Genomic DNA, 26,947 nt, shown 5'->3' on the forward strand with positions numbered 1-26,947 from the left:
CGGAGGGTTTTTAACTTTCGTAACATATCCAAACCTCCAACAGCTGTGTTAGGATTCTATCAAGTCTGTCAGTGTTACAACCCGTCATTAAAGGGGCAAGGCATTCTTTTCTTTCAAGCGAACTGCATCGCTTACCTTGACGTCTGTTTTTACCATCCGCTGCTACACTTTGCTTCCTTTTCAATTAATCAACTAGACTGGCTTTCAGAAGTGAACTATTTTCGTTAACCTTTGGAAAAGAAGACCACTGAAAAAGAAAAAAAAAAGAAAGAGAAAACAGAGAGACATACTTCTAATATATATACAGTGAAACCTCCCCAGACCGGACCCTCTGTAACCGGAATTCCCTTAAAACCAGACGTTTTACAGAGTCCCTTTTTAAAAACCAGGACAGTACTTAACCTCTCTAAACCGGATCCCTCTTAAAATCGGACATTTGTCTTGGTTCCAAGGATGTCCGATTTAGAGGGGTTTCGCTGTATATATCTTTGTACTGAGGTGTAGGGACTTTTATTCTTGACGCACTTTACTTTGCGGTAAAAATAGACAATATACTTGTCAGCAGTTTACAGAGCAAGCAAATACATCTGTAAATCTGTTAATCCAGGGGCTTTAAATTCTGTGTAGGAACTTTTCCATGTACATTTTAAATGTACAGTCTAAATTGAACTATTCATGTTAGACACACAGGCTAAAGGCTCGGATCCAGATGTTAGTAAAGGTGGTTGGGGGGGGGGGGGGGGGCGGGCATGGTAAGAGGGGTCTTTACATGCTTCTTTTTTTACGTCAGCGAAATAAAAGGGTCGCCCCTCTGTAACCCCTGGATCCGCTCTTGGCTTCTCATTTCGAATGTTGGCAATAGCTACTCGATACACAGTTTTCTAGACAGGAGACACATATATATATATATAGATATATCAGTCAGAGGACATTGCTTGGAACGGGAAAAAACTGTCGCACCTAGACCAAGCGTTCTGCTACTGTGCTAGAGCTCGTCCCTTGTTGAGGGGTGAGACGTAGCCCAGTGGTAGAACGCTCGCCTGATACACAACTGGTATATTAAAAACCGTGGTAGGTGCTATCCTCTTTGTGAGTGGTGCATATAAAAGATCCCTTGCTACTTATGGAAAAATGTAGATCATGTGTCACAATTACCAAATGTTTAACACCCAATAGCCGATGATTAATAAATCAGTGTTTTCTAGTGTTATTATTAAACAAAACAAATTTTAACTCTAACTTTAGTGCCTTGCTAAAGAGTCTAGGTTGTGTGGGTGGTGGTGTAATGTCGGACGATGACGTTGACCAAATATCTGCTGCTTATCATCTTAGTACCAGTATATTGTTTGGATTAGGTGTTAGACGTATCTCAGTGGAAAAGCGCTCGACTGATGCGCGATCGATCTAGGATCGATTCCCGTCAGTAGGCCCATTGGGCTATTTCTCGTTCCAGCCAGTACTCCACAACTGGTGTAACAAAGGCTGTGGTATGTGCTATCCTATCTGTCGGATGGTGCATATAAAAGATCCCTTACTACTAATCGAAAAAAGAGTAGCCCACGAAGTGGCGACAGCGGGTTTCCTCTGTCAATATCTGTGTGGTCCTTAACCATATATCCGAAGCCATATAACCGTATATATAATGTGTTGAGTGCGTCGTTAAATAAAACATTTCTTTCTTTCTTTCTTTTTTTTCTCAATATATGTGCGGTCCTTAACCATATGTCCGACGCCATATAACCGTAAATAAAATGTGTTGAGTGCGTCGTTAAATAAAACATTTCCTTCCTTCCTTTAAACGTAATTTAAATGAATCAGTATGGGTCATTAGATAAATGGTAGACCAAACATGATCTTGGATGGGCTCCAATTGTAAATGTTTTTTATTTATTTTTTTATTTTTGAATGAATGCAGTTTAGATAACAGGCCTAGCACGATACTCATTAATATACTGTCAGTTTAATACCTTGGCTTGATACCAATAACAACTATCATAACAGAGTGTCCGGGTCAGTCTCAATATTGTTTCTGGACAAGAAAGAAAGAAAGAAATGTTTTTTATTTAACGACGCACTGAACACATTATATATACGGTTATATGGCTTCGGATATATGGTTAAGGACCACACAGATATTGACAGAGGAAACCCGCTATCGCCACTTCATGGGCTACGCTTTTCGATCAGCAGCAAGGGGTCTTTTATATGCACCATCCCACAGACAGGGTAGTACATACCACGGCCTTTGATATACCAGCCGTGGTGCACTGGCTGGAACGAGAAATAGCCCAATGAGCCCACCGACGGGGATCGATCCCACACCCACCGTGCATCGAGCAAGCGCTATACCACTGGGCTACGTCTCGCCCCTTTCTGGACAAGAAGCGATGATTCGTCATTGGCTTTTACGTTAATTAAAAACAAATAGTGGGAGGATGAGCAGGTACTCTATTGTCATCATTAACCCACTGTCCAAATTAACGGTCGTAATTGGGAATATAGCTGATCTCCCGTCTTCCTAACTAAGCCACGCGCCTACTCAATCCCCTATTCCATCGTATCCGAAGAAAACAAGCACCTGTATGTGTGGCATGTACGGTTATACGAATTTCTCCTTTGGCTAAAGTCAAATCTATGACATGATTCTGATGTCCAAGTCAATATTCTACAACATTCTGACATGTATGTCAAGCAACCCGAAAGGTTAAGGCGTTATAACCCACGGCTGCTTTTGACCATGTTTTGAGTTTTTCTTCTTCTTTCTATTCCCAAACCTATTAACTGTGAATTGATGTAAAAGCAATCAGGAGATAACGAAATCATGGTTCAAGATTTCGCTATTTCTGGTTTGGGTGGAGTTGGTTTTGTACTTTTTCTCTCTCTCTCTCTCTTTTTTGATGGTTTTGTAGTGCACTTTATATCTTATTACATGTGTTTTTTACCATTTAACTGAGATACGTTTATAGTTATTAAGCGAGGTCCTGCAACGCCATGTTTCTTAGCTCTTATAGAAGATGAAATTACTGAACATGTTTTATAATAACTAGCAGTCCCGTAGGAACGACACCTAGAGTTGAGAGGAGGGGCAGTCTTCTTCATTGGAGGGGAAGTGTCTAGTGGAGGATGTAGGGGGAGCAGCGTGTCTGGTGGAGGGTGGCAGAGTGTCTAGTGAAGGGGAGGGGCACAAGCCAGATTTTTATATTTATGTGTAAACTAGTAGGGGAAAAAGCGTATTGTTTGCGCGCACGTGTGCGTGAGTGCGCGCATTTGTGTTCTCATGCCCGTTTCCATACTAAGTCTTGTATTTGAATCATCCCTACCCCCCCCCCCACCCCCCCCCCCCACCCACCCGTTTTGTTCCACTCCTTTCCGTTGTGTGTACATGCAATAATACAAGAGGTTTTTTTTAGCGTTACAATAAATGTTTAAACGGCGGTTATTAGATGTCAGTTGTGACCTTTGATTTAAAATGTTAAGGAAGAAACTTATAGCCGCCATGTCTGCTGCTACAACGATATTTAATATACCACTGATGCGATGCACTAAATACTGGGGTATAACCCACGGAACGTAAAACTAGTGCTTTATGCTATTGGATTATGTCCCTCTCTCGCATTAGCTGGAAATATTGGAAGGAAGGAAATGGTTAATTTAACGACACACTCAACACATTTTGTTTACGGTTATATGGCGTCTGACATATGGTTACGGTAGCACTAAACCAAATAATTTCCGACTGGGTCAAAGTTCGAGGTAGAGTGAACTTTTGATAGAGAAGTTAACACCACAAGTCCTGTGATTGGTTATAAATGTGAGTGTGTTGGTTGTAAAAGCAATGAGTTTCATCTGGGCTAAAAAAAATTGCAATTTTATTTCATCTAGTACCACTGTGTCAAGTAGTCTTATGCTTGGAACCTGTATGGGGTACCTGTAAAAAAAAGTACTCAAATTTTGTGCGAAACTAAGGTTGTTGTAGAAACATGTGGTTATACCGAAAATGAGCCATGAAAGGAACCATTTTCTGCAGTTAATACTTTGAGGTTGTAGTACTGATATTTATAGGTCATAGTTTGGTTGATATATTGCATATAGTGTTTTTAAACACAAACGTTAACTTGGTCGCCTGTGGGATTTTATTTAGTATAGTCCAACCTTAAAGACCACAGATATTTGAGGGAGGAAACCCGCTGTCGCCACTTCATGGACTACTCTTTTCGATTTGCAGCAAGGGATCTTTTATATACACCATCTCATAGACAGAATAGTACATACAACGGCCTTTGATATACCAGTCTTGGTGCATTGGCTTGAACGAGAAATAGCCCAATGGGCCCACCGAAGAAGAATCGATCTCAGACCGACCGCGCATCGAGCGAGCGCTTTACCCGTGGGCTACGTCCCGCCCATACTGGAAGGAAGGAAATGGTTTATTTAACGACGCATTCAACACATCTATTGTTTACGGTTATATAGCAGCAAGAGATTTTTTATATGCACTATCCCATAGACAGGATAGCACATACCACGGCCTTTGATATACCAGTCGTGGTGCACTGGCTGGAGCGAGAAATAGTGGAACTATTGTATCCTGTCTGCGGTTAATGTTTGCTTTGTTTAACCACACCACTAGAGCACAGTGTTTAATTAATAAACGGCCATTGGATGTCAAACTTTAGAGGAAACCAGCAACACGTTGACCATTAACAGCAAGGAATATTTTACACTTTCACACACAGGGCAGTACATACCAATGCTTTTGATATACCAGTCGTTTGGGCACTGTATGGGACGGGGAAAATCCAATGGTTCCGTCGACGAGTTTCGATCCTACGACCTATTATTCCAGGCCAGTGTTCTACCGACTGAGCTACACCCACCCCATGTATGTGGGTACAATGGAAAATAATTATAAAAAAGCTTATTACTGATAATTAGTAATAATTGTACAGGTGGCGACAGGGACATATCTAGGGCAATTGCTACACATGAGGACTGATATATCGACGGTCGTGATGTGCTATCTTGCCTATAGGTGCGGGTGTCGTCTCTAAGACCAGGGCCCGATTTAGACCTTGAAATTAGAAATTATATTACATGACAAATAATAAAATGAATTAATTTTATAATTATTACATTTTTTATAAAGGAAGTCCTTAGTCGGGGGGAGGGGGTGCCTTCTGGCAGGGGAGTGGGCCCGAGGCAATTGCCCCCTTTGCCCCCTTATAAATCCGCCCCTCTCTAAGACTATATGTCAAAATTACCAAATGTTTTACATCCAATAGCCGATGATAAATAAATCAATGTGCTCAAGTGGTGTCGTGAAACAAGAACAAAGTTTTGCTACAAGTTTTACCATTTGCTTGGGGCGGCGTCTATCTCAGTCGGTGGAGCGAGCGTTCGCCTGTGGTGCTTACGTCGTAGGGTTGAACCACGTCGGTGGAGCGAGCGTTCGCCTGTGGTGCTTACGTCGTAGGGTTGAACCACGTCGGTGGACCCATTCTCGGCTTGGGTGTTTTTTCCCAGTGCACCACGACTGCTATATCAAAGGCAGCAGTATGTGATGTCATGTCTGTGGGAAAGTGAATACAATTTCATTTCATTTCAACTTATTTTCGTGCATATATCCAATTAAAGTTCAAGCACGATGTCCCAGGCACACACCTAAGCTATCTGGGTTGTCTGTCCAGGACAGTAGGTTAATTGTTAGTGGTTAGTGAGAGAGAAGAGGGTGTAGTGGTCTTACACCTTACCCATTGAGTCGTTAAAGCTAGCTCTGGGTGGCAGTGCATATAAAAGTTCCTTTGCTGTTTAAATGGAAAAAATATAGCGGGTTTCCTCTAAGAATATGAATAAAACATTATCCAGTATTTAACACCCGGTAGCCGATGAGGGCGCGTATGCGAGAATTTTGGTAGGTGGTGGTGAGGAGGTGGGTTCGATCCCAGAAACCTTCCCCCTAAACACGCGCCTTCCGAGGACTAATAAATCAGTGCTCTAGTCGTGTCATATAACAGAACAAACTCTTTAACTTTGCATTAGACTGGGGTGCCGTAAACAACACCTTCATGTCTGTTCTTTCCGTAAAGGTGGTTTGCCTGAGGTGTCTGGATTACTCGTTATAGGGATGTAGTCGATTAGTCTCGGAAACTTACCACTGTTAAGACCAGTTCTGGTTATCGGTACCAGAGAAATGTCACGCCCCAGGTGTGAAAGTTGCTTCTGAAGAAACCGGCTACTGGATCAAAAGTTGATTCGGTTCAAAGATCAAAGGGGTTTATGAGTTTGAATATTAATAGTCTCAAAAACATTTTTCAGAAATTGCTGCAGACTTAATTACCTTGTTAGTTTCATATACGATAAGCTTAATTTATTAATTATTGTTAAATGATTGAATGATTTACTTGGTGGGTGTTTGTTGTCGGAAAGAATAAGAGAATAGCGTTATGCGCTCTCTCTCTCTCTCTCTCTCTCTCTCTCTCTCTCTCTCTCTCTCTCTCTCTCTCTCTCTCTCTCTCTCTCTCTCTCTCTCTGCCGCTCTCTCTGCCTCTGCCTCAGTCTGTCTCTCTGTCGTCCTCTCTCTCTCTCTCTCTTTCTCTCTCTCTCTCTCTCTCTCTCTCTCTCTCTCTCTCTCTCTCTCTCTCTCTCTCTCTCTCTCTGCCGCTCTCTCTGCCTCTGCCTCAGTCTGTCTCTCTGTCGTCCTCTCTCTGTCTGTCTTTTTTGGTCTCTCTCTCTCTCTCTCTCTCTCTCTCTCTCTCTCTCTCTCTCTCTCTCTCTGCCGCTCTCTCTGCCTCTGCCTCAGTCTGTCTCTCTGTCGTCCTCTCTCTGTCTGTCTTTTTCTCTCTCTCTCTCTCTCTCTCTCTCTCTCTCTCTCTCTCTCTCTCTCTCTCTCTCTCTCTCTCTCTCTCTCTCTCTCTCTCTCTCTCAACATATCTATCAATCTATCTATCCGTCCATCCATCCATATATTTATATCTCAAGTGACTTTCATACTTATCGTTCTTTGATATCCGATGTTTTAAATATTAAGCATGCGTTAATTCCTCGTTTGTTTTAATAGGGACCTCAAGGACCTGCGGGAATACCCGGTGCCTTGGGCCACATGGGGCCGCCAGGACCACCCGGCCCACCGGTATGGCTGTCATTAAAGTATCATTGTTTGATTCTAATGTTAACAGAGATTAACTTCGTACAATTCAAACGGTTTTTCCTACACGTTTAAGCATTGTAAATGTATGTAGTTACACGCGTGTGAGATAAAATCAGGGTTTGTCAGCTCCTTTCATGTCATATTTGGCTTCGATCATAATGCGTGTCTTCACGGTGTACAAAGTGTTAAGTCGTAGAGCGAGTGTTTCGAGTATTCGATTACTGTTGCCCCGAACAGCGCACTGAAAATTGCAGTAATGGGAAGTATGTGTTGAATTTTAATTGATTATTAAGTTTAAAAAAAACTTATTACAGGGCTCAAACTTAACGACGACACCGATGGTAATTGTCGTCGTTGCAATATGAATTGCCGTAGGTGTGGGACGTGACCGATGACCGTCGATTGAAGAGATGATTTTGGCTTTTATATTTGTTGCAAAGGCAGTGTGGTCTACAATAATATATTAATATATTATACCTTGACTTACAAATGTCACGGCAGTCTGCTTATATCAAATGTATGCACTTTTTGTAATATTTAGGCATCGAAAGAAAAGTAAAACACCTCACATCTCACATTAAGCAACATTAATCGAACACTCGAAATCGTCATCGATGTAAGGCATATCACTTTATATACCGTGATCTTCTAGTCATTGCAGTCCTTATCATCTAGTATAAAATACGTTTATTATTTATCGATACAGAATGATCACTTTAATTTTTCTCACTTTAGCCACTAAGGTACTACACATCTTGAGATCATAACCTGTAGGATAGTTTGTTTTATACTCAAATAAACCAATAATCCAAAATCAATAAAACTAATAATACTCGTATGCATGTCCTATTCTTTGCAGGGTTCCTCTGGACCTCCGGGAGAGAAAGGAAACACTGTAAGTAATTCCACATTCTTAATCATCTGTCTGGGCTTTTCCCCGTTATTATGTTTACATGGTTATTTTGTTATTACCATTGTTATAAAATAGTCAAACAAAACCAAGGTATATCTATAAAGTATATAAATCGCATTTTATTTCTATTAAGTCAAATCTATTAGAACTGTTACCTCAGTTCAACAACGTCTTGACATAAGTGGCCACCTTATTTTACCCCCGGCAATATAGTATAAAAAGATAGGGTTAAGCAAACAGCCCCTCTCTTAATAATACATCAATGGATGGCTGAAATACACACATTTCATTGAAGATGTTTCATGCTTTATTTTTTGCTCGTTTGCTTTACAGACATACAATCAAACAGACAGCTTGATCCATTCATTTCATTGGATGCACAGACCAAGTTCAATAATGTTTTGTAACGATACAATACCATTACTCTGTTTCTTGGTTTCGTGAATGGAAAATGAAATTTGTACTTTAATCTAGAACAAAACAGAACTTGTTTTACAGTTTTCTAGTTCTCTTTAATGTTTTTATGACAGGGTTTTAAGGACACCCCATGAAAAACGTCCAAAAAGGAAACAGAAACTTCGCTTTGAATCCTTAATTTTTATGACAGACATGTTTGTGGTTTTATCGAATTAGTTTTGGTTTTGTCGTAGTTGTTTCCAATAGAAACAACTGAAATATTAACTTGTTGGATGTTTCGTATGCATCGTTATTTTGGTCTTATCTTTTCATCACATCATTTATTGTTTTGTATGTCTAGTCCGGCCATCACGAGGTATGTACGCATGCGCAGCAAATAGGGTGTGACATCTTCCGTCCTGTAGATATTTAGGGACCCTTCGACCTACGTCATAGCGGACGGCCTAACGCACGGACTGAATATTCTCTTCCTAATAAACGTTTGGTGTGTATAGCTCATTTCATGAATTGATGAAGAACATTATTAGAGCGTTAAATACACGGCGCCATTACCTTTACATGAGTGTTAAAATCGTTTCAAGGAATGCCCTAGTATTTTTAAACATTTCGATCCAATATTTTGGAATTGTAAATGTGTGGTGTAGGGCACACAGACACAACTGCTGAGATAAATCGAAGTATTTAAACATTACGAGGAATTTAATGGTGTGTCGTCCTGGCTTCCTTTTTTAAATAACGACGAAATAATTAATGGTCAAATATATACTGGTGTAAACCTTTGACTCCGCGTATTAGACCAACCTATGTGATGTATGTTGAAGGGTTTGATATTTGTACTGATACTACTAGGTTTGTTTAAACCAGTCTGTTATTCGCGTAGGACTACATTCAACAGTGCAAATGAAAATAAATTAAGTTAAATATAACGGCAACCGGAATAACAGGCATACGGGCTCCCAGTTTTGTACGGGGTGGGGCGGGGGCAGGCTGGGTTGTTTTTGCCCGAATTAAATGAAAATGCCCGAATCTGAGTAACAACCTTTTTTCTTCATATTAGCATTACTGCAAAACAGCTATATAGGGTTGCAAACGAATTACTACGCATTTTAAAATAGGTTATAACTAATTTGGTGGGTAAAATAATGGAAATATATGGTAAAAACGCCTCAAGTTAGCACATTTTGCTCGAATATCTCTATCGCTTTTGCCCGAATTTGGGGATTTGCTCCAGCACTAAGAGGCAATTGCACCCCTTCTCGCATGCTTATGGCCTGAATGATTATAAATTAATTCCAAGAATAATTTGATATACTTTTACTAGATCAACAATTGCGTTTGGTAATTTTACATTCTGTTTTTCAATAGGAACAGAAACAGACTGGTTTAAACTATATTAAGTTGTCATCCATTTTATTTTTCATTTCAATCTTCATTTTTAGTTGTCTAAATTTTTTCCACTAGCTCTATGTAACATACAACCATACGTCCGTTATGGTTACACAGCTTTCGTTATCTATAGTATTTTCCCCCTCTGTCATCTAACACAGTCTATCTGCTCAGTTTCTTTGGTTTTTAATTCTTTTGATTATACAAATGTGCTCAGTTACTATATATTTTTTGTTTTGTTTTCAGTTAGTTTTGCAATCCCATCCATTTCTTGACGTTTTCTTTAGACAAAATATTTATAAGCCTACATGTCTGATTTTGTTGTGTACAATAAATGATTAATATTTCACTAGAAATATATATATATATATATATTAAATACTAATAGTTATATGTATAATTGGGGTGTTTTACAGAAACGGTATATTCTGAAAATTCTTGCCAGTTAGTCGTTTTACTTTCAACATCTTATGAACAAATCTTGTGTAAACACAATACTTGATACTTTACCAGATTAAGCCACGAAAGTTAATATATACAAAAACTATCAAAGTTAATTAATTAATATGATACGTTTACCAATGCAACACATAGCTGGTGTGTGAAAGTAGCGTACTATTAAGCAATTTCTATCATAATTGCTTTTTTTGTTTCATATGTATTCGGCCTTGAGATCGATATATCAAAATATTATTTTATAATTTAATGAAACATTTCTCTATAGCTTCTAATTACAGAAGGGTCGGGACGTAGGCCAGTGGTTGAGCACTCGCCTGATGCGTAGTCAGTCTGGGATCGATCCTCGTCGATGGTCCCATAGGACTATTTCTCTTTCCAGCCAGTGCATCACAACTGGTATATCAAAGGCCGTGGCATGTGCTATCCTGTCTGTGGGATAGTGCACATATAATATCCCTTGGTACTAATGGAAAAATGTAGTTGGTGTCCACTGTAAGACTATATGTCAAAAAATTACCAAATATTTAACATTCAATAGCCGATGATTAATAAATCAATGTGCTCTAGTGGTGTTGTTAAACAAAACAAACTCTAATTTTATCTAGTTACAGCAAAAAACCCACAAAAACAAAACAAAAAACCACACACACAAAATCCAAAACCCAAAAGCTGACTGTAAAGTGTTTATGTTTCAGAAGTAACAGGTTAAATGAATTTGGATTGTACTGAAATGAGTACGAGCTAAATGCATTGCTCACTAATATGACAACGTACACCCCACCAATTACCTCAGAAAGGAACAAATGCACTTTAATACTAACCTGTCATGCCCTTCTAAACAATGCTTTTTTTTACAACTGAATGTATGACTCATTTTGGGTTTTTTTATTTAAATATGACGCCAAAATAAACGAATAATAATTTGTTTTATGCGACCAAATGGCTTTTTTGCAGTTGAATGCAGGGAATGGCTTTCGAATTAATTGTACAATCACGCAGATATTAAAACGAAAATGTTTGAAATCGTGTTTTGTTTAGTAGAAGGTTGCTTCAATATAATAGTAAGGGGTCAGACAAAGCTTGAAATTAGTACTTCTGTTTTTAATAGTAGTTAACGTTTCACTTCTATTACATTACTGCTCAAGTCCGTCAACACCCAATACCCAAGATTTTGTTATCAATCCGTTTTGAATAACAGGTACATTTCATTTGAATATCAGTTGTTATTGCAATATTACTATTACAATTAGTAGTTAATAATGTATATTTTAAATAATGTGTGTTGTATATACCGTGACATGCTTAAGTTAAGACTGAGCTCTTTATGATTTGCAATATTATATTTTATTTGGCATAGTTCAAAATTAATGTTATCTGTCCTTTATAAAATCACATGATACATGTATGTATGAACTTATTTGCTTACATCAAAGCAATTACTGTGTTGCATTTCTGGATTTTCTACAAATACAGTGGAACAATTCAGTGATAATGATCCTTCAGTCTACTTAACTCAGTAGTGTGTGGAGTTATGGTGTTGTGGTGCTAATGACTGCTGTCTATTTCTACACATTTCAGGAATATGCAGCTGGATACTCTAGCGGCGGACCGGGCCCCATAGGACCTCCAGTAAGTCACTCCTGTGAAATAACGTGTATTCGTGGTGGCCTATTTTCGTGTAATTCATGGACAAGTGTGGTCGACGAATTTAAGAATACAACGGAAATATTATACATGTACACATATAATACGAATTTATAGGATGCTATCTGTTCGATCCACGAATTTAAGCACTCAACGAATTTTGTTGGGTTTTTAATAACAAAACCACGAAAGTTTAAGCCACGAAATTAAAGTATTTGACAGTAATTAAAATATATGAAAACACGATGACGGTGTTTTATTACGTATATTACTAAACTCACTTTTAAACTGTATGCATTGATGCCGTTTATGTTCGTTGTATTTCAAGTAATTTAAAGTCTTAAACGTAAGTGCTGTTATTCTATTATTTATTGCATCAATAGTTAGTAATTTATTTATTTTAAAATCCACTGTTTGTAGTATTGCTGTTTTATTGCAGCGAGTTCTGTGGCATAGATATTAAGCCATCAGTTTTAAGACTTCTTTGTGTTGAATTTATATTCCGTTACCAGTCCATCTCAGAGTGAGTGTCCTGTTTGCCAAGGACATAATAGGACACTACTCCGATATCGCTCTCGATTTCACGAACCTGTAATCTCCGTAATCCTGGACGTGTTATCTGGCTATCTAATTCGTGCTCCAAGGACATCGGTTTTAAAAACTCCTTTGAGAATAAGCAGAAGACTAGCGAAAATAAAATTATTGTTTTACTGCATCGGCTTCGATGGTCTAAAGTAGTGTCGGAAATAGAATAAAAATGATTTTCGTCAATTATTTCTTTCATATTAAACTGACAAGTAAATATTTTGTAAATATCTATTTAAATATAGTATACCTAATTTAGCATTTACTTGTTTTGGCTCTCATTGATGCACAAGGTGGTGTTTACTCTTGAAATTAAAAGAAATATGTCCGTACACAGGTGATTTGGGCACTTTATTGGAACAGACTATAACACATTTTGGTCAACATGTGTCAATTTCATTGCTATTTTACTAATTTTGCTGTAACATTTAAAGACTACACCTTTAAATGCCCATAAATGATTTTAGGAAATAATTTTATCTACTACCCTTGAACAAACTTTTAATTTAAAACTGCAAGTTAACTGATTAATTTGAATTGCAGCATAAATTATTAATTATGACCAGCATATTTAGTGAATATAAATTCAATATTAGTACATTAAATGTACACAATCTTGCAACGACTTAAAGGTGCTATATCTTTTTGTGATAAAGATTTTCCAATAAAAATGTATTTTCTACTAGTAGATAAAATTATTTCCTAAAATCATTTATGGGCATATAGTTAAAGGTGTAGTCTTTAAATGTTACAGCAAAATTTAATAAAAACATGATTTGCAATAGCTGTCATTATGCAACTTTGAGATAGCACCTTTAATACCGGTATAATAGATCACAAACTCAAAATGGTTCTCGACAGTTTTGCTCAAAAGTTACTTATAAATGTCTACAAATATTTTGTTTTGGAGAGGAATAGGGGTAAACCGTCATCAGAAACTCAGAAACGGTCCCTCAGATATTGAAATAGCAATGAAATTGACACATGTTGACCAAAATGTGTTATAGTCTGTTCCAATAAAGTGCCCAAATCACCTGTGTAGGACATATTTCTTTTAATTTCAAGAGTAAACACCACCTTGTGCATCAATGAGAGCCAAAACAAGTAAATGCTAAATTAGGTATACTATATTTAAATAGATATTTACAAAATATTTACTTGTCTGTTTAATATGTAAGAAATAATCCATGAAAATCATTTTTATTCTATTTCCGACAGTACTATAGTCATTCCCCCGGTTAGGTTACCACGTTTCAGGTTCTATTCATATTACAAGTGGAGGGCTACTATACTGAGTTCTTTCTCACGAACTACGTACCTCTCTTCTAAGCAAACATCTATGGACAGCTCATTATACGTTGCTGGATAATTATACTTGTTGAAATAAATACTGATTATGTCGCTAATCATTTATTTTAAAATTAAAAAATACAAATTTGTCAAATTTTGCTTAGTTCCAACGAAACTATATTTCAAAAATTAAATTAAGTCTTACGTTTTGGTATATTTGTACCGGGCTCGTTTATGCCATTTTTAAGATGACAAACAAAGAAGAAAGATTATACCGTGGGTTATGCATGATGGGAAAACCAGAGAAAATACTGCTGACTTGTGAATAATGAATAGTTTGTGCATTTCATCAAGTTCTCGGAGCCGTCTAACGCCGATGCATTCATTCGTCAGATTAGTTCACGCAAGAACATCGTTAATGTCATAAAACATGATGATAAAAATCACCTCCGATTGTTCAGCGGTTGCGGTTTGGTCTTCTTCGTCAGGTGGGCGACTCGACGAACGACGAGATCTGACACTGGTATATGGATATCGCTGTGGAGTGTGCAACACGGCGATCCGATCTTTATCGGCGATACCTCTCAGTCTGCGGTATATTTCTTGTCAGCGCTTGTCTTAGACAAGGCTGTATTATTAGCTCGGTGTTGAATGCGCGACGTTTGACAGTACCTTTTAAAGCCAGATTATGTGTAATAAATACACCTAAAGCAGTTCATCTACCGTTGCTGCAAAGACCAAAGAATTAACAACTTCATAAAGATTGATTATGATCAACTTTGACAGTCGACATCTTTGTTAATCTGTCTTTTGTCTTTGAGTAAATATTTGGGTGTAATCAAGGGTGCAGTGCAGGCATATCGACATAGTTAGCACTTAACATATATTGACATGGATCAGACGGGGACGAAATTGATAGTCTAGAGCCAAATATATATATATCAGTCTAGTCACCTACTTAAACATGCATAAATAGATAATAACAATTATTTATGATTCATGTGTTTACATTAAAATAAACAGTGATGTAAGCACCATGGGGTTCCAGTGGCATACAGAGAGTATCAGTGACATCGAGAAATACTAGTATATATTGAAATCTAGATGTTACATAACCACCAGCAATTGAAGCTATGATGTTTGGCTTTGTTTCATTGTTTTCAAACCACATTGCTGATTTTGTCTGCTGTCCATGCCATATATAGTAGAAGCTTAAAATAACAGAATGGTGATTGGTGCCCATTGCAGATATGGTGAAGAACAAATGCATACAAAATCGTAAAGGCTAAAGTTTATAAATACAGATTTCAATAGGACTTATGAGATAATAAAGAAACCGCTTTTATAACATTTACCGTAAAGGTACATATTATATGCAGCATTTACAGAAATATTCACAACACATCTCTTTATGCTTATACTTGAAACTTGGTAGTATGAGCAAATCTGCTTGGACGTAACACACCATAATTAGAGGTGGAGGGTATACGCCGGAAAGTTTGATGTGGACACGATTACATTTGAAACATTCGATAGTTTCAAAATAAGAACATGTTGCATGGCTTGCCTGTTTGTAAATAAGGAACTGAGAGGAAGACACGTTTAAAAATAAAGACACACTATTATTGTCTTGTCAGAAGGTCGCTTTGAGGTTTACGTCGTTCCAGCAAATATTGGAGGGAAATATGTGAAATATGCACAACTTAATTTCCAAGTGCTCAGTAAACTGTAATAATAATCTTTTCAACATTCTGACAAAGACATTTATTATATAACATTTAGTGAAATATTTTAAAATATCAGGGAAATAAAGGTGTTATCAGTCACTCAGTGACGATAACACATTTTGGAGTGAACATTTCACTATTTCACTCTAAAATGTGTTATCGTCACTGTAGAAAGTGTTATCTTCACTGTTAAAAAGCCGGAACTATTTTGCTGCTGGCATTTTACAAATAAAGGTAAATTGCCAAACGTTATCTAACAAATAGGAAATTTCATATTTTTTTGTTGTTGTCAAATATGATTTATATCTTATCTCGTGAAGTTTACAATCATATCGCACTCGTTGCGCAAGTGCGACTCATGAGATATGATTACAAATTTCACTCGATGAGATATAAATCATATTTGACAAAAAACATGAAATATCCTCTATATTAGAAATGGTGTAATATTATGTTGAAAGTGAAAGACGTGATTTTAAAGCTACAAACTTGAAATAGTTAGAAAACCGTCGTCCAGTGCTATGGGAACACAGTGTACAACCTTTAGTCATATTTAAGAACGCGAACGGTAACACGTGTTTTTGTAGACCCCACTTCAATCACTATTACCGTCCTATATAGTGTCTTTATAAAGTGCAAAGATGTCATGTAGGATTGACTGTCAGTGACATTGTTAACGTCCTGAATACTACTGATGAGGGTTTGGGTTAGAGTGACCCTTACCTGTTCGTGTTGCTGTGATCCCTCGTTTCTTGCCATCAGTGTATAATTTATAAAGCGCTTATGTGATTCATGTGAATATAAACTGATAACAATTTCACGTTTGGAATGGTAACGTTTTGATATACATGTAACCCGTTTTCATTAGTTTAGAACCAAAGTGAAAACTGTCAACTGTTCTAACAGAAGATGAGTTTATTAATTATGTTTCCACTGTGTTTTAGGGACCGCAAGGCCAGCGAGGTTCGGTTGGTATGGTAAGTACTTCTTTTTTAAAGAGTTTATTCCATGAAAACTATTCGCCACATTTATATTTGCTTTATACCCACATAGCTTGAGTATAATTGGTAACATTTTTAATACACATTATTTTCTACAACCCTTTATGCAATGCAACCCTTTATGAATTACAATGTAGAAAATAAAAATTCATGGGTCTATTTGTGTTCTAGGTTTGTAATAGCACAATATAACAAACATCTATACATTTAATTTAATATAATGATTGGTATTATAATTGTAAAATACCCCATTTATCCGCAAAGCAGTATGGTAAGTACATGTAGCTCAGTGAAATACTCAAACAGTTTAAATGTATAAATACATTCAGCGTAGAGTGATGACTCTGTGCCATGTTCCTCCCGAAACATTTATCTTTGTCTCACTAGGGGGCCCTTCTATATTTGAATAAAACGCTACTGGAATGTCCATAACTATTTTAAAACATACAATTTGTTTGCTAAATGGAAATATTGCTTGAGTGATGTTACAATGACATTCATGAGTTGATTTACTTGATTTTACCCCCCTCCTTATCACAGATTGCAACAAGATAATCTAACAGACCTACTTAAAAACACATATAGATGTTTTTTAAAACACACTTAATGATAAGTTTTCAGATTGCTATGTAGAGCCATACTGGGTCAGGTTATATCGTTACACGCACAAACGCTGTCAGGATTGACTTACTACAGTAACTGTTCATCCTCATTGGGAAGGGTTGGGGTCGACGGCTTTCTTTAAAGTTTAGATACAAAATGACGGATTCTTGGCATCAGTGTTCAAATTAATAAATGGACCACTTATGCTCCAGCTCTTAGTCTGCCACTAAATATGTAACAGATTTTTTAACTCCATGTGTTTTTTACAGCTTTGTTTATTTGTTCTAAAAAAAAAAATCAGAATAATAATAATGTTGTTAAGGAATAACTAGCCTGTACTGTGGGGTAGACTAAATACTGATAGTTTTACATCCCTTCTCTTTCCTTAATCCAAAACTCAACATTTTATCACCAGTAGCTTTCGTTTAACATTACACTTAACGTTGTCGTTACCACGATGTTGTCGGTAATGAAAGGAGATATTTCGCTATTTGATTTATTTATCAGGAATAGTAAAAGAAGGTCATATCATTTGTAATAATAAAGCACACACACACATTGTATAGCAGTTAATAGATTCACCAGCCAGGGATGAATGAATGAATGTTTAACGACACACAAGCACACAAATTGGCTATTGTGTGTCAAAACAGGTAAGTACACGAATGACGTGAGTCACGCGAACGTGAAAGGTTATGACATTCGGTTGGAAAATGATAAATCTAGCATATATAGCTTTGTGGCAGAGCGGTTATCTTTTGTGTAATATTACCTATTGAATTTTTATATTGAGGTTTATCACTTCATTTTTGCTTTACCATAGTTTGACACCCAATAACTGATGTTTTTTGTTGCTTTGTGTGTGCTGGGGTATCGTTAAACATCTATTCTATTCTGTTGTGTAATGAGTCATATAAGCATATGTCCCTGGTGGGCATGTAGTTGTTTCCCATCCTGACTAGTTCCCCACTGGTCATTATATGTACTCTTTGGTCTATGGGAAAATGCATATAAAAGATTCTTTGCAGCTGTATGGTATGACACGTCTATATCGCGGCAGCTGGTTTCCTTTTTTCACCAAGTGTAGAAAATGCTATATTAGACACCAAATAGCCATAGTTTAAAATGTGCTCGGATGTCACCAGACAAGCATTCTTCTCCTTTCGTTCAGAATACATATCGTAATTTTACCTTAACATTAAAATTAATGTGTATCAAATTACAATTATTACAAGGCTACAGTTATCAAGCCTTGTTTTGCTACACTTCAGAATTGTTCATGCATTTTTCAGTCATCAGTAATTGACCTAGTTTGACACCCAATAGCTGATGTATTTTTCGTGCTGGGGTGTCGTTAAACATCCATTCATTCAATCAGCCAGTCATCAGTAACCTGTTGATGCCACTTACCTATGATACACCACGCTACCAAGTTGCTAGGGATGCCAGTACAAAACACATTCAATCATTGTTTTAGATGTACGTTGCTTCTCTTCCTCTTCTAGCCTGGAGAACGCGGCGCTAACGGTGAACGAGGACCATCAGGACCTCCAGGACAACCAGGTGTTCCAGGACTGTCTGGTCCCCCAGGACCTTCAGGACGAAGAGGACTGAGAGGACAACCAGGACAGCCAGGGATGCCAGGAGTTCCAGTTAGTAATATAAAATCTCTCTCACACACAGAAACCATTTTGTACACTTCGATGCGAAGTCATGTCAACAGTATATGCTTTGCCACACAATCATGTCGTTGTCCCCTTATATATTCAAACATTATTATTTTTATATATTCAGGAAGCTAACGTGTTTTCTGTGTATACGTTTACTATGGAATGTAATGTCAGAAGCCATTCACAATCATTAATATTTCTATAACTAGTGTATAAAGAATCTCTTTGGTTATGCCACCCCCTTCCTCTCTTCTACAGGGTACATAAAAGCTGTCTATTTTGCATGCAATATTTTATCCCCTTTTTAATTTGCAGTATACACAAGTGCCAATATTTCCTCCCTAGCATGCGGGTTGTACACTAGTGAAAATGTCACCAATTGGGAACAGTATCTTGATCTTCATAGTATTTATATTTCATTCGCGTGATAACCATCTGATAAGGAACTTAGCCTTGAAACTAATCAGGTGATACTGAACCTGTTCTTGATGATAGATCTTGAAGACTTGGATACAAAACATGAACTAATAGGGCTTCATTATATATCATGTTCTGTCTCATTTGAGATCACGTGTCTATTGCTGATTTAATGGAATAATTTATGTTTTGATGTGTGTTACGCAGGGAAGAAGTATATCTGAACAAGAGATGAGAGAACTATGCACTATGATATTAAGAGGTATTCTGTCTTTATAGTCTGTTTATCTATATGTTAATATGTCGCTAATTTATATCTTTGTATTTTTATCGCCATCCCTAACTTTCAGTATACACGTGTACACGTGTATTTTAAACATCTCCATTCACCCACCCATTCACGACACATTCATCCATTCATCTAGCTACTAATTTTGCTGTCGATCTGTATACGAATATCTATGTACAGGGAACTTCTATATTGCTAATATATAATCCTGTCTATTTCTTTACCAATGGATATCACATAATACTGTATACATAGTTTCCATGAATCATGTCAAGACAAGACTTTACTTATACTCGGGCCGTTGCACAACGGCATAGGATGAATATATACATAAACATTTTGTTATATACAATCAACGACAACTACACATCCATTCACATCTACTTATCCATGCATATGTCGTCTTGTAGACCAGTTGGAAGATCTAATAGCTGATCTCAGAGGACCTCCAGGACCCCCTGGTTATGGAAAGACTGGCAGACAAGGACCTCCAGGGAAAATGGGATTACTAGGTAACGTAGTCTCATAAGAACCAACTTGTTATCATGGGGCAGCTAGGAGTTACATAATACAGATCATAAGTGTACGAGACAGGGATGGGGAAGGGGGCTCCCTAGTGCTGAAGCAAATCTTCAAATTCAGGCAAAACGATAGAGATATTCGGCAAAATGTGCTAACCTGATAACTTTATACCATGTATTTCCATCATTCTACCCGCACAATTTGTTGTAATCCATTCAAAAATGCTTAGTGATTCGTTTTCGACCCTATATAGCTGTTTGGCAGTAATGCTAATATGAAAACAATTTGTTATCTAGATTCAGGCACTTTCGTTTAATTCAGGCAAACCCAGCCTACGCTTCCCTCCCCCCCCCCCCCCCCCCCACCCTCTACACAAATGGGAGCTCGTACGCCTATGATATAGATCCCGCAAATAAATGTAATTAGTCAAAGTGACAGGTTTGTGTTGGTTGATCAGTCAAAGATGAAGGCCGATTAATGGGGATGACTTGAATTAGAAGGATTATTAAGTATGGTGACCTCATAAGGCTGTTGTTGGATAGGTTTTCACGGACTATTTTGAACTGGACAATCAGTAGCAAGTGATATGGAGTTATTACAGGGAACGTTGGAGCTCACATATTGTTGAATGTGAAACAAGGCACCATGATGATTACACTGAAACAAATCCAATGCAGAAACACACAGTTTGTTAGATTATGTTGTAAGATGATATTGTTAATTCACTGAGCAAAACATCTTTATAATTACGTTTAGTTTTAGAGTATTGTTACATTGTATACAAGATCTCAAATTGTAAATATCTGCGACTCTTTTTTTTTAGAGTTATTTTATTGTTTTTACCGTTATAAGATACAGCAGGTGTGTGTGCAGGGGACTGGGTCCGGGTGTCGAAACTCCCTGCTTAAAGATCCATTTTCTTATTTTAAATACATTTTCAGGTGGAGCATGGCTGTGCTCCCCCCTAGAAACCTCTCTCGCCACATTCTAGATGCCACAGTATTTCCTTAAAGATGTAATTGTGTCATTCAGTTATATTGATTTTTCATCAGTGTAAAACGATTTTATCTTCTTCACAGGTGAACGTGGACCACCAGGTCCTCAAGGAGAAAGAGGATTCATGGGACTTCCAGGGATGCCAGGTCCCATGGGACCACCAGGCACCATGGGTAATTTGTACTTAGCAGCTGGATGTACTTTAATTATTATCCCCAATACGAAATATATTCAAAACAATATGAAATGTCATATGAGGGCTGCAATTTATGTGAATAGTTTAGTTCTGTTGCTAGTCTGATTTAATCTCATGCGTATGTTAAGACTTTATTCTGGTCCTCCAGGCTTTGTCATGGTCGATGGCCTAATGTCTTATTATGTATATTTTTTGTATATTAACTAGTATTATTAGTAATTCAAGTAACCTTCACTAAGCTGTATACAAGTGCTGCATGTGAAATAATATCTGGGAACCAATCATGTACAGTATCATTACCTTTATTTATTTGTTGAAATAAATCCATGGACCACCTTAGTAATATAACACTTCAATCAAATGTTTCGAAATACCTGTCCTGGACAGAGGAGCCGGCGAAAGTCGACATATGCACCCATGATAGGCGTGTGCTACAACAGCTTGTTCTGAATGTGCACGTTAAAACCTATGACCTAACCAGTTCTGTTTCGAAAGGTTGCAGGGGAAATGGTGTAGACCACACTCACACAAGTTCTGGAATGAAGTAGTTGAAAATTATGGGGAATTCAACAACATATAAGCCTGGCACACAGTGTCCTTTATGAATTACAGGCCATTGACGAAGCCTTTCCACCAGACAGTGCTGGGCTTGTATTGCCTAGTCTTTCTATCTCCACTCAGTATTTGCCATCTCAGCTTTTTGTTTCACTGCAGCTTGTACTTATCTGCTCTAGATGCTTCTTAGATTTCCCAACTTCCTTTTTCCTAACGATCCCACGGCAACACCTGTCAAAGACAAAACAAATTGGCTCAGCTTTATATTTAGGACATATTGGAGATCTTAATAGTTTCCCTTCTAACTGAAGAGAATATCGCAATATCTGGGATTTTCAACTATGTTAAGCATTGTCAAACCATGCAGGGCCGTATCTAGCGGGATGGGGGAAGGATGGGCTGTTGCCTATCCCACGGAATCTTAAATTGTTGGTTTATTTTAGTTTAAACGTACCTATTTATCTAGCTACTGTGATAACTGCCTCTCGATGTTAGTTGCACAAGGTACGGCACTACTAAATGCATAGGATGTAGAAGGATTCAATTCAAAAACAGAAGGTTGTAGTCCTTTGGTTTTTTGTAGATTACTGATCAATAGTAGTAAAAAGATGAACTACAAAATTAATGGAAAACAAACAAATTATTCTTCCAGTAGACCAGCTATATGTTATGTTAGAACATTAATCTAGGTTACGTCATTGCTTCAAACGTTTCTCACTCTATTCTCAAAACAGGCTTACATGGTACAAAAGGAGATCGTGGACCAATTGGTAAGGGCAAAGATGGACGCCCCGGAGCACAAGGATTGTCAGGTATTTCTCATTTGACTGTTTCTTTCCAGTTAGAAGATTAACCAATTAGGATGTGACGATTCCCTGGCTGTATTTCGACCACTATAGCATGAACCCCAAATCTGTTTTATATAACTAGCTGCTTCTTGGCATGAACGCCATCAGAGAAGTTGAATTGTTGATGAGGTGGTTGGGTTTGATCGTTTATAATTTGGAATAATAATAGAAAGGTTATTGCATTTATTTTGGCGTTTGGGGATATTATTGTTAGCTATATGTTGTATTTATAACTAATATATTTTCAATACACTACATTAATGAGGTTCAGTAATGACGCCCCTGATTATAATGGACTAGAAATCCCAAACAGGGTTTGTATGCAACAGCTGTTAATGTTTATAGCGTTTTCCCTAGCTTGTTTTAGCATGGTGATGCCTTAATCAGCACCCATGCTGCCATCAGATTAAACAAGCTTTTTTCAACAATTAACTTTAAAATTGCCTAATAAAACACTCAGAAAATGTATTATTAGTTGATACAAAATTTCTGTTATATTTTTGTCATTCATTTATTAATGCAAACACATTAAGTATATTTATTTTTATTTCAATAAATGTTTTGTCTTTAATAAAAAAAAATGTGCCCTGAAAATGGTGAAAATGGCCCAAAAGTGTTTTAGTCAATCATGTATTTCAAAATTTCTAGGGAAAACACTAGCTAAAATCCAAGGAATTAAACTGTTAAAATCATCAGGAAAGTAACCTGAAGATGCTAAACTGCAGGGTTTTGTTTTTGTGACACTTTCAGGACCACCAGGGCCTCCAGGTGAAGGCGTCATGGGTCGGCCAGGTGAACGAGGCCCTCCAGGGGTTCACGGGATGCACGGGCCACGCGGAGTCCGAGGTCGACCTGGCCCTCCGGGATACTGTGAATACTGCAATTACGGACCGGCAGCCGCGCCTAATTATATATATCAGCAAAGAAGAAGCAATGTCAAGGGACCTTAAAAACTCCACAAACCTGTTAATAAAAAATGTGATAAAACTAACACGCACCTGTAGCCGCAAGTCTTTCGTATGTTTATTTTCACCCGTCATTTCGAATGCTTCTTTTTATTTTTCTATACTAGTATTTTCAACTGGTTCATTAATTTTACTCTTCTTTTTTTTACCCTTTTTCTGGAGTAGACAGAATAATATTTTAACATGTTACTTTTGTACTTACCAGTCTCTCCTTAATGTGTTCTTCTTTTTATTTCGAATTACCACGTTTCTTTACTGTTCTGTGTTCTACCTCAGATACAATGTCTGTTCACTAATTGCATGCTATTTTAATTCCAGTTACCGAATCTCTTGGTAGATTTTTCTTTTTAAAGTTCTAGTTTCTTTGTTGTTCTAGAATAGATAATTTCACTTCGGGTGGCACACTGGCCACTTCACCTCGAAAATACATATTCATGAGGCGTCAGCCAATCATCGGGGTGAGTGAGCAGTCTAGCCAGCGGGGTTATTTTACTCACTTGCATGTCATTATCATTCTCATTTCTGAACGTTTTGTTATTGCGTATCACTGCTACAGGGAGCCACAAGGTTTTGTGTTGTATTTGAGGTTCCTCATGATGTTGATTCTTTTGCGAAGTCTTAACAGCATTGTGAGCCGAAATTATCACGTGAATAACGCGAGTTTCACTAGGCTGTATTTACAGGTGCTGCGTGTAGAATAATACCTGGGAATTATGATGAGAGTTGTTTCCCTTCCAACATTCATTTGTGATAAAAAAATAAATTAAAAAAAGTATATAAAAAGGCATTATTTTAACCAGGTGATATGATGGAAGATGTGTAGGCAAAGTTATCGGTGGTACACGAAACTACAAACAGACAAATAAAAATAATGCCACCATATTACATGAGAAAAAAAAAACAAGTTGGCGATCATAGATTAGTTTTCATTTTTTGGCTGGTATTTGCTTGAGGTAGACTGAACATGACAAAATTACAGTGTAAAAGATTGTGCATTGAAAATCGGCAGTCTTATCACCATGACGTATCTTCACAAGATGTTTACCGACAGCTGACACGAGTTCTTTGGTGCTATTTGTGGATATTTGTGGTGTTCAAATGACAAACTACACATCATACCTCAGTACAAAAAGGATAAAAGGAAAAGAAATCATTAATTCCAGGAAAGTGTTCTAATACAAGCAAAATGGCGGAAAATCACACTAACATTTCCGTTCATCAGTGTGGATTGGACTAGACGATGTACTTCTATCTATCATGCATTCTGAGTGACGTATAGGACATCTGCAAATACTGTGGATTCGACTCGGGGCTAATAGGTCAATCTTTTGGGTCTGGGTAGGCATAATTTGGGACATTGTCTACACAGGTCAAACCTCGTAAATTAAAGCTTGAATAATAATTTTTTTTATTCGTTTATATTAATTCTTAAGAGAATTGTTCTGCTCTGATTAGGATAGTCGTTTTATTCATTTAGGAAGTCTTGACATACATTTTGAATTAATGCCCTTAAATAATCCTCAGCTTAGCTATTCTTCATTCATCCATCTATCTTGAATCGTTAACATTTAAGAGATAACAATTTTCTTTCAATCTTGGTAATAAATGTTTAGTTTTTTATTAGACATTTGAATCCACGAAATGCGAACTATTTTCAATGTAGTAGATAAACGTTAACAGATGTATTGGTTCGATGGTTGTAGTTTCCTCCGTTGATACTCGGAGCACCGCACTGCGCTGATCCGTATTTATTACGTACGTATAACACTGTTTGCTATCTAAATATATTTAAGCTATATATAAGACCGAGACGAGCAACGTTAGGAGTAATTAATAAGTACTAATATATATTTATTTAATTTGTTAAAATACACTTCTAGCACTATTTACAGTTTTAGCTCTTGTTTTGTTTCTAATGGTGTCTTCATCCTACAGTAGACATCCTAACTCGGTATATTAAGCTAAAAATAAACTATCACTCAGTCTTGTGAATACTTCGTCTAGTGGAAAGGTGCAGCATTCCAAAAACCATCAATACACCACATTAAAGGCTATGTGTTCGATTCCTGGTCCAGATTGTATAAAATAAGAAATGAACGTTTATGGTTGGGAATCTGTCTGCTGATGGTCCTGGTTAGAAAAATAAAAACATTGATCGGGGGGGGGGGCGGGGGGGGGGGGGGGGGGGGGGGGGGGGGGGGGGGGGGGGGGGTGTAGATAATAAACATATTAATCCAACGCTTAGCCATGTATTGCTGCCGTAATGTCTAACACTGACATAGACAAGTATACATCTGTAATTAAATCAAATACAATGTGGAACACAAATGAGCCAATGGTTTCTGAAATATTATTGGCCTACATTTAGTTAAATGGCAGAAATACTAAACGAGCATAATCATGTGATAGGAATAAATCTAAATTATTAATTCATAATAAACTGAAGAACAAATATGTCAAATAAACAATATAACAAGATATATTATTTTAATTCGTATAATTTGACTTCATATCGTTACTATTGTAACCAAAAATTAGTACTGAAAACACCCGGGAAAATATAACACCAACGATACAGGTTTCTATAAAATATTTAGCATAGAAATGTCAAAGTTTTTACCTTTTGTTATTTTTTTCAAAACGGTTATCAAAGTTATTGATATATGACTTTGACTGACATTATTAAAATATGAAAATGCCAACTTGATCAAAAGTATCGCTACGGATTGGATAATATAAAATATAAAATAAATAAAAACTTAAACAAACAAACATGGACTGCCTACTTGGGACACATTGCGCTTCTGGGCGAATCCACAGCATTTAAAAGAATGTGCCTGCTACCGGTTTATTCACTTCCAATGACACACTGCCAAATTCTTTCAACTTGCTAACTTATTTTGAACATTGCCCTGTTTTATTTTTTGTAACTTATACTTGTAATAACCATAGGATGATAACAATATTATTTTGTGTGCGTATGGTTTTGATGAATCTCTTAATATATATACTTATACATACTATGTATTTGAACAGTGTAATATGCATTAAACCGTGTAACATATAGACAATAATCTCACATTTGCTAGGTGCCTTATTTGTTGGTAGTGCTTAATCAAAATGACTAGGCTTAGTAGAACTAGGCAGACATTATTGCAATGTCTTCTCTATTAGTACTTTTATATAGGAATCGTGTATATTTTAATGCTTTGTCTAAGATATGCATAACAATTGGTTTTTAACTTTTGTATTATGATATCGATCCAATGAATGACTGCAAGATCTCTTAGATAAATAAACTGTAACACAACGGTAAA

At 37.1% G+C, this 26,947-nt stretch overlaps 1 protein-coding gene across 6 annotated transcripts in view; it reads left to right on the forward strand.

Annotated features, from left to right (window-relative positions):
• The window catches only part of LOC121376402 (collagen alpha-1(IX) chain-like), a 195,163-nt gene extending 168,216 nt beyond the window's left edge, over positions 1-26,947 (forward strand). For all 6 annotated transcript variants that reach the window (XM_041504261.1, XM_041504262.1, XM_041504263.1 and 3 more), the window contains 10 exons: positions 7,058-7,129; positions 8,007-8,042; positions 11,901-11,951; positions 16,513-16,545; positions 18,678-18,824; positions 19,467-19,521; positions 19,959-20,060; positions 21,150-21,239; positions 22,552-22,629; positions 23,416-26,947. In XM_041504261.1, coding sequence (XP_041360195.1) covers positions 7,058-7,129; positions 8,007-8,042; positions 11,901-11,951; positions 16,513-16,545; positions 18,678-18,824; positions 19,467-19,521; positions 19,959-20,060; positions 21,150-21,239; positions 22,552-22,629; positions 23,416-23,615 — 864 coding nt within the window. In that variant the 3' untranslated portion in view covers positions 23,616-26,947. The remainder of the gene's footprint in view (positions 1-7,057; positions 7,130-8,006; positions 8,043-11,900; positions 11,952-16,512; positions 16,546-18,677; positions 18,825-19,466; positions 19,522-19,958; positions 20,061-21,149; positions 21,240-22,551; positions 22,630-23,415) is intronic.

Source organism: Gigantopelta aegis, chromosome 6, assembly GCF_016097555.1.
Source record: "Gigantopelta aegis isolate Gae_Host chromosome 6, Gae_host_genome, whole genome shotgun sequence".
In the NCBI taxonomy this organism is placed as follows: domain Eukaryota; kingdom Metazoa; phylum Mollusca; class Gastropoda; order Neomphalida; family Peltospiridae; genus Gigantopelta; species Gigantopelta aegis.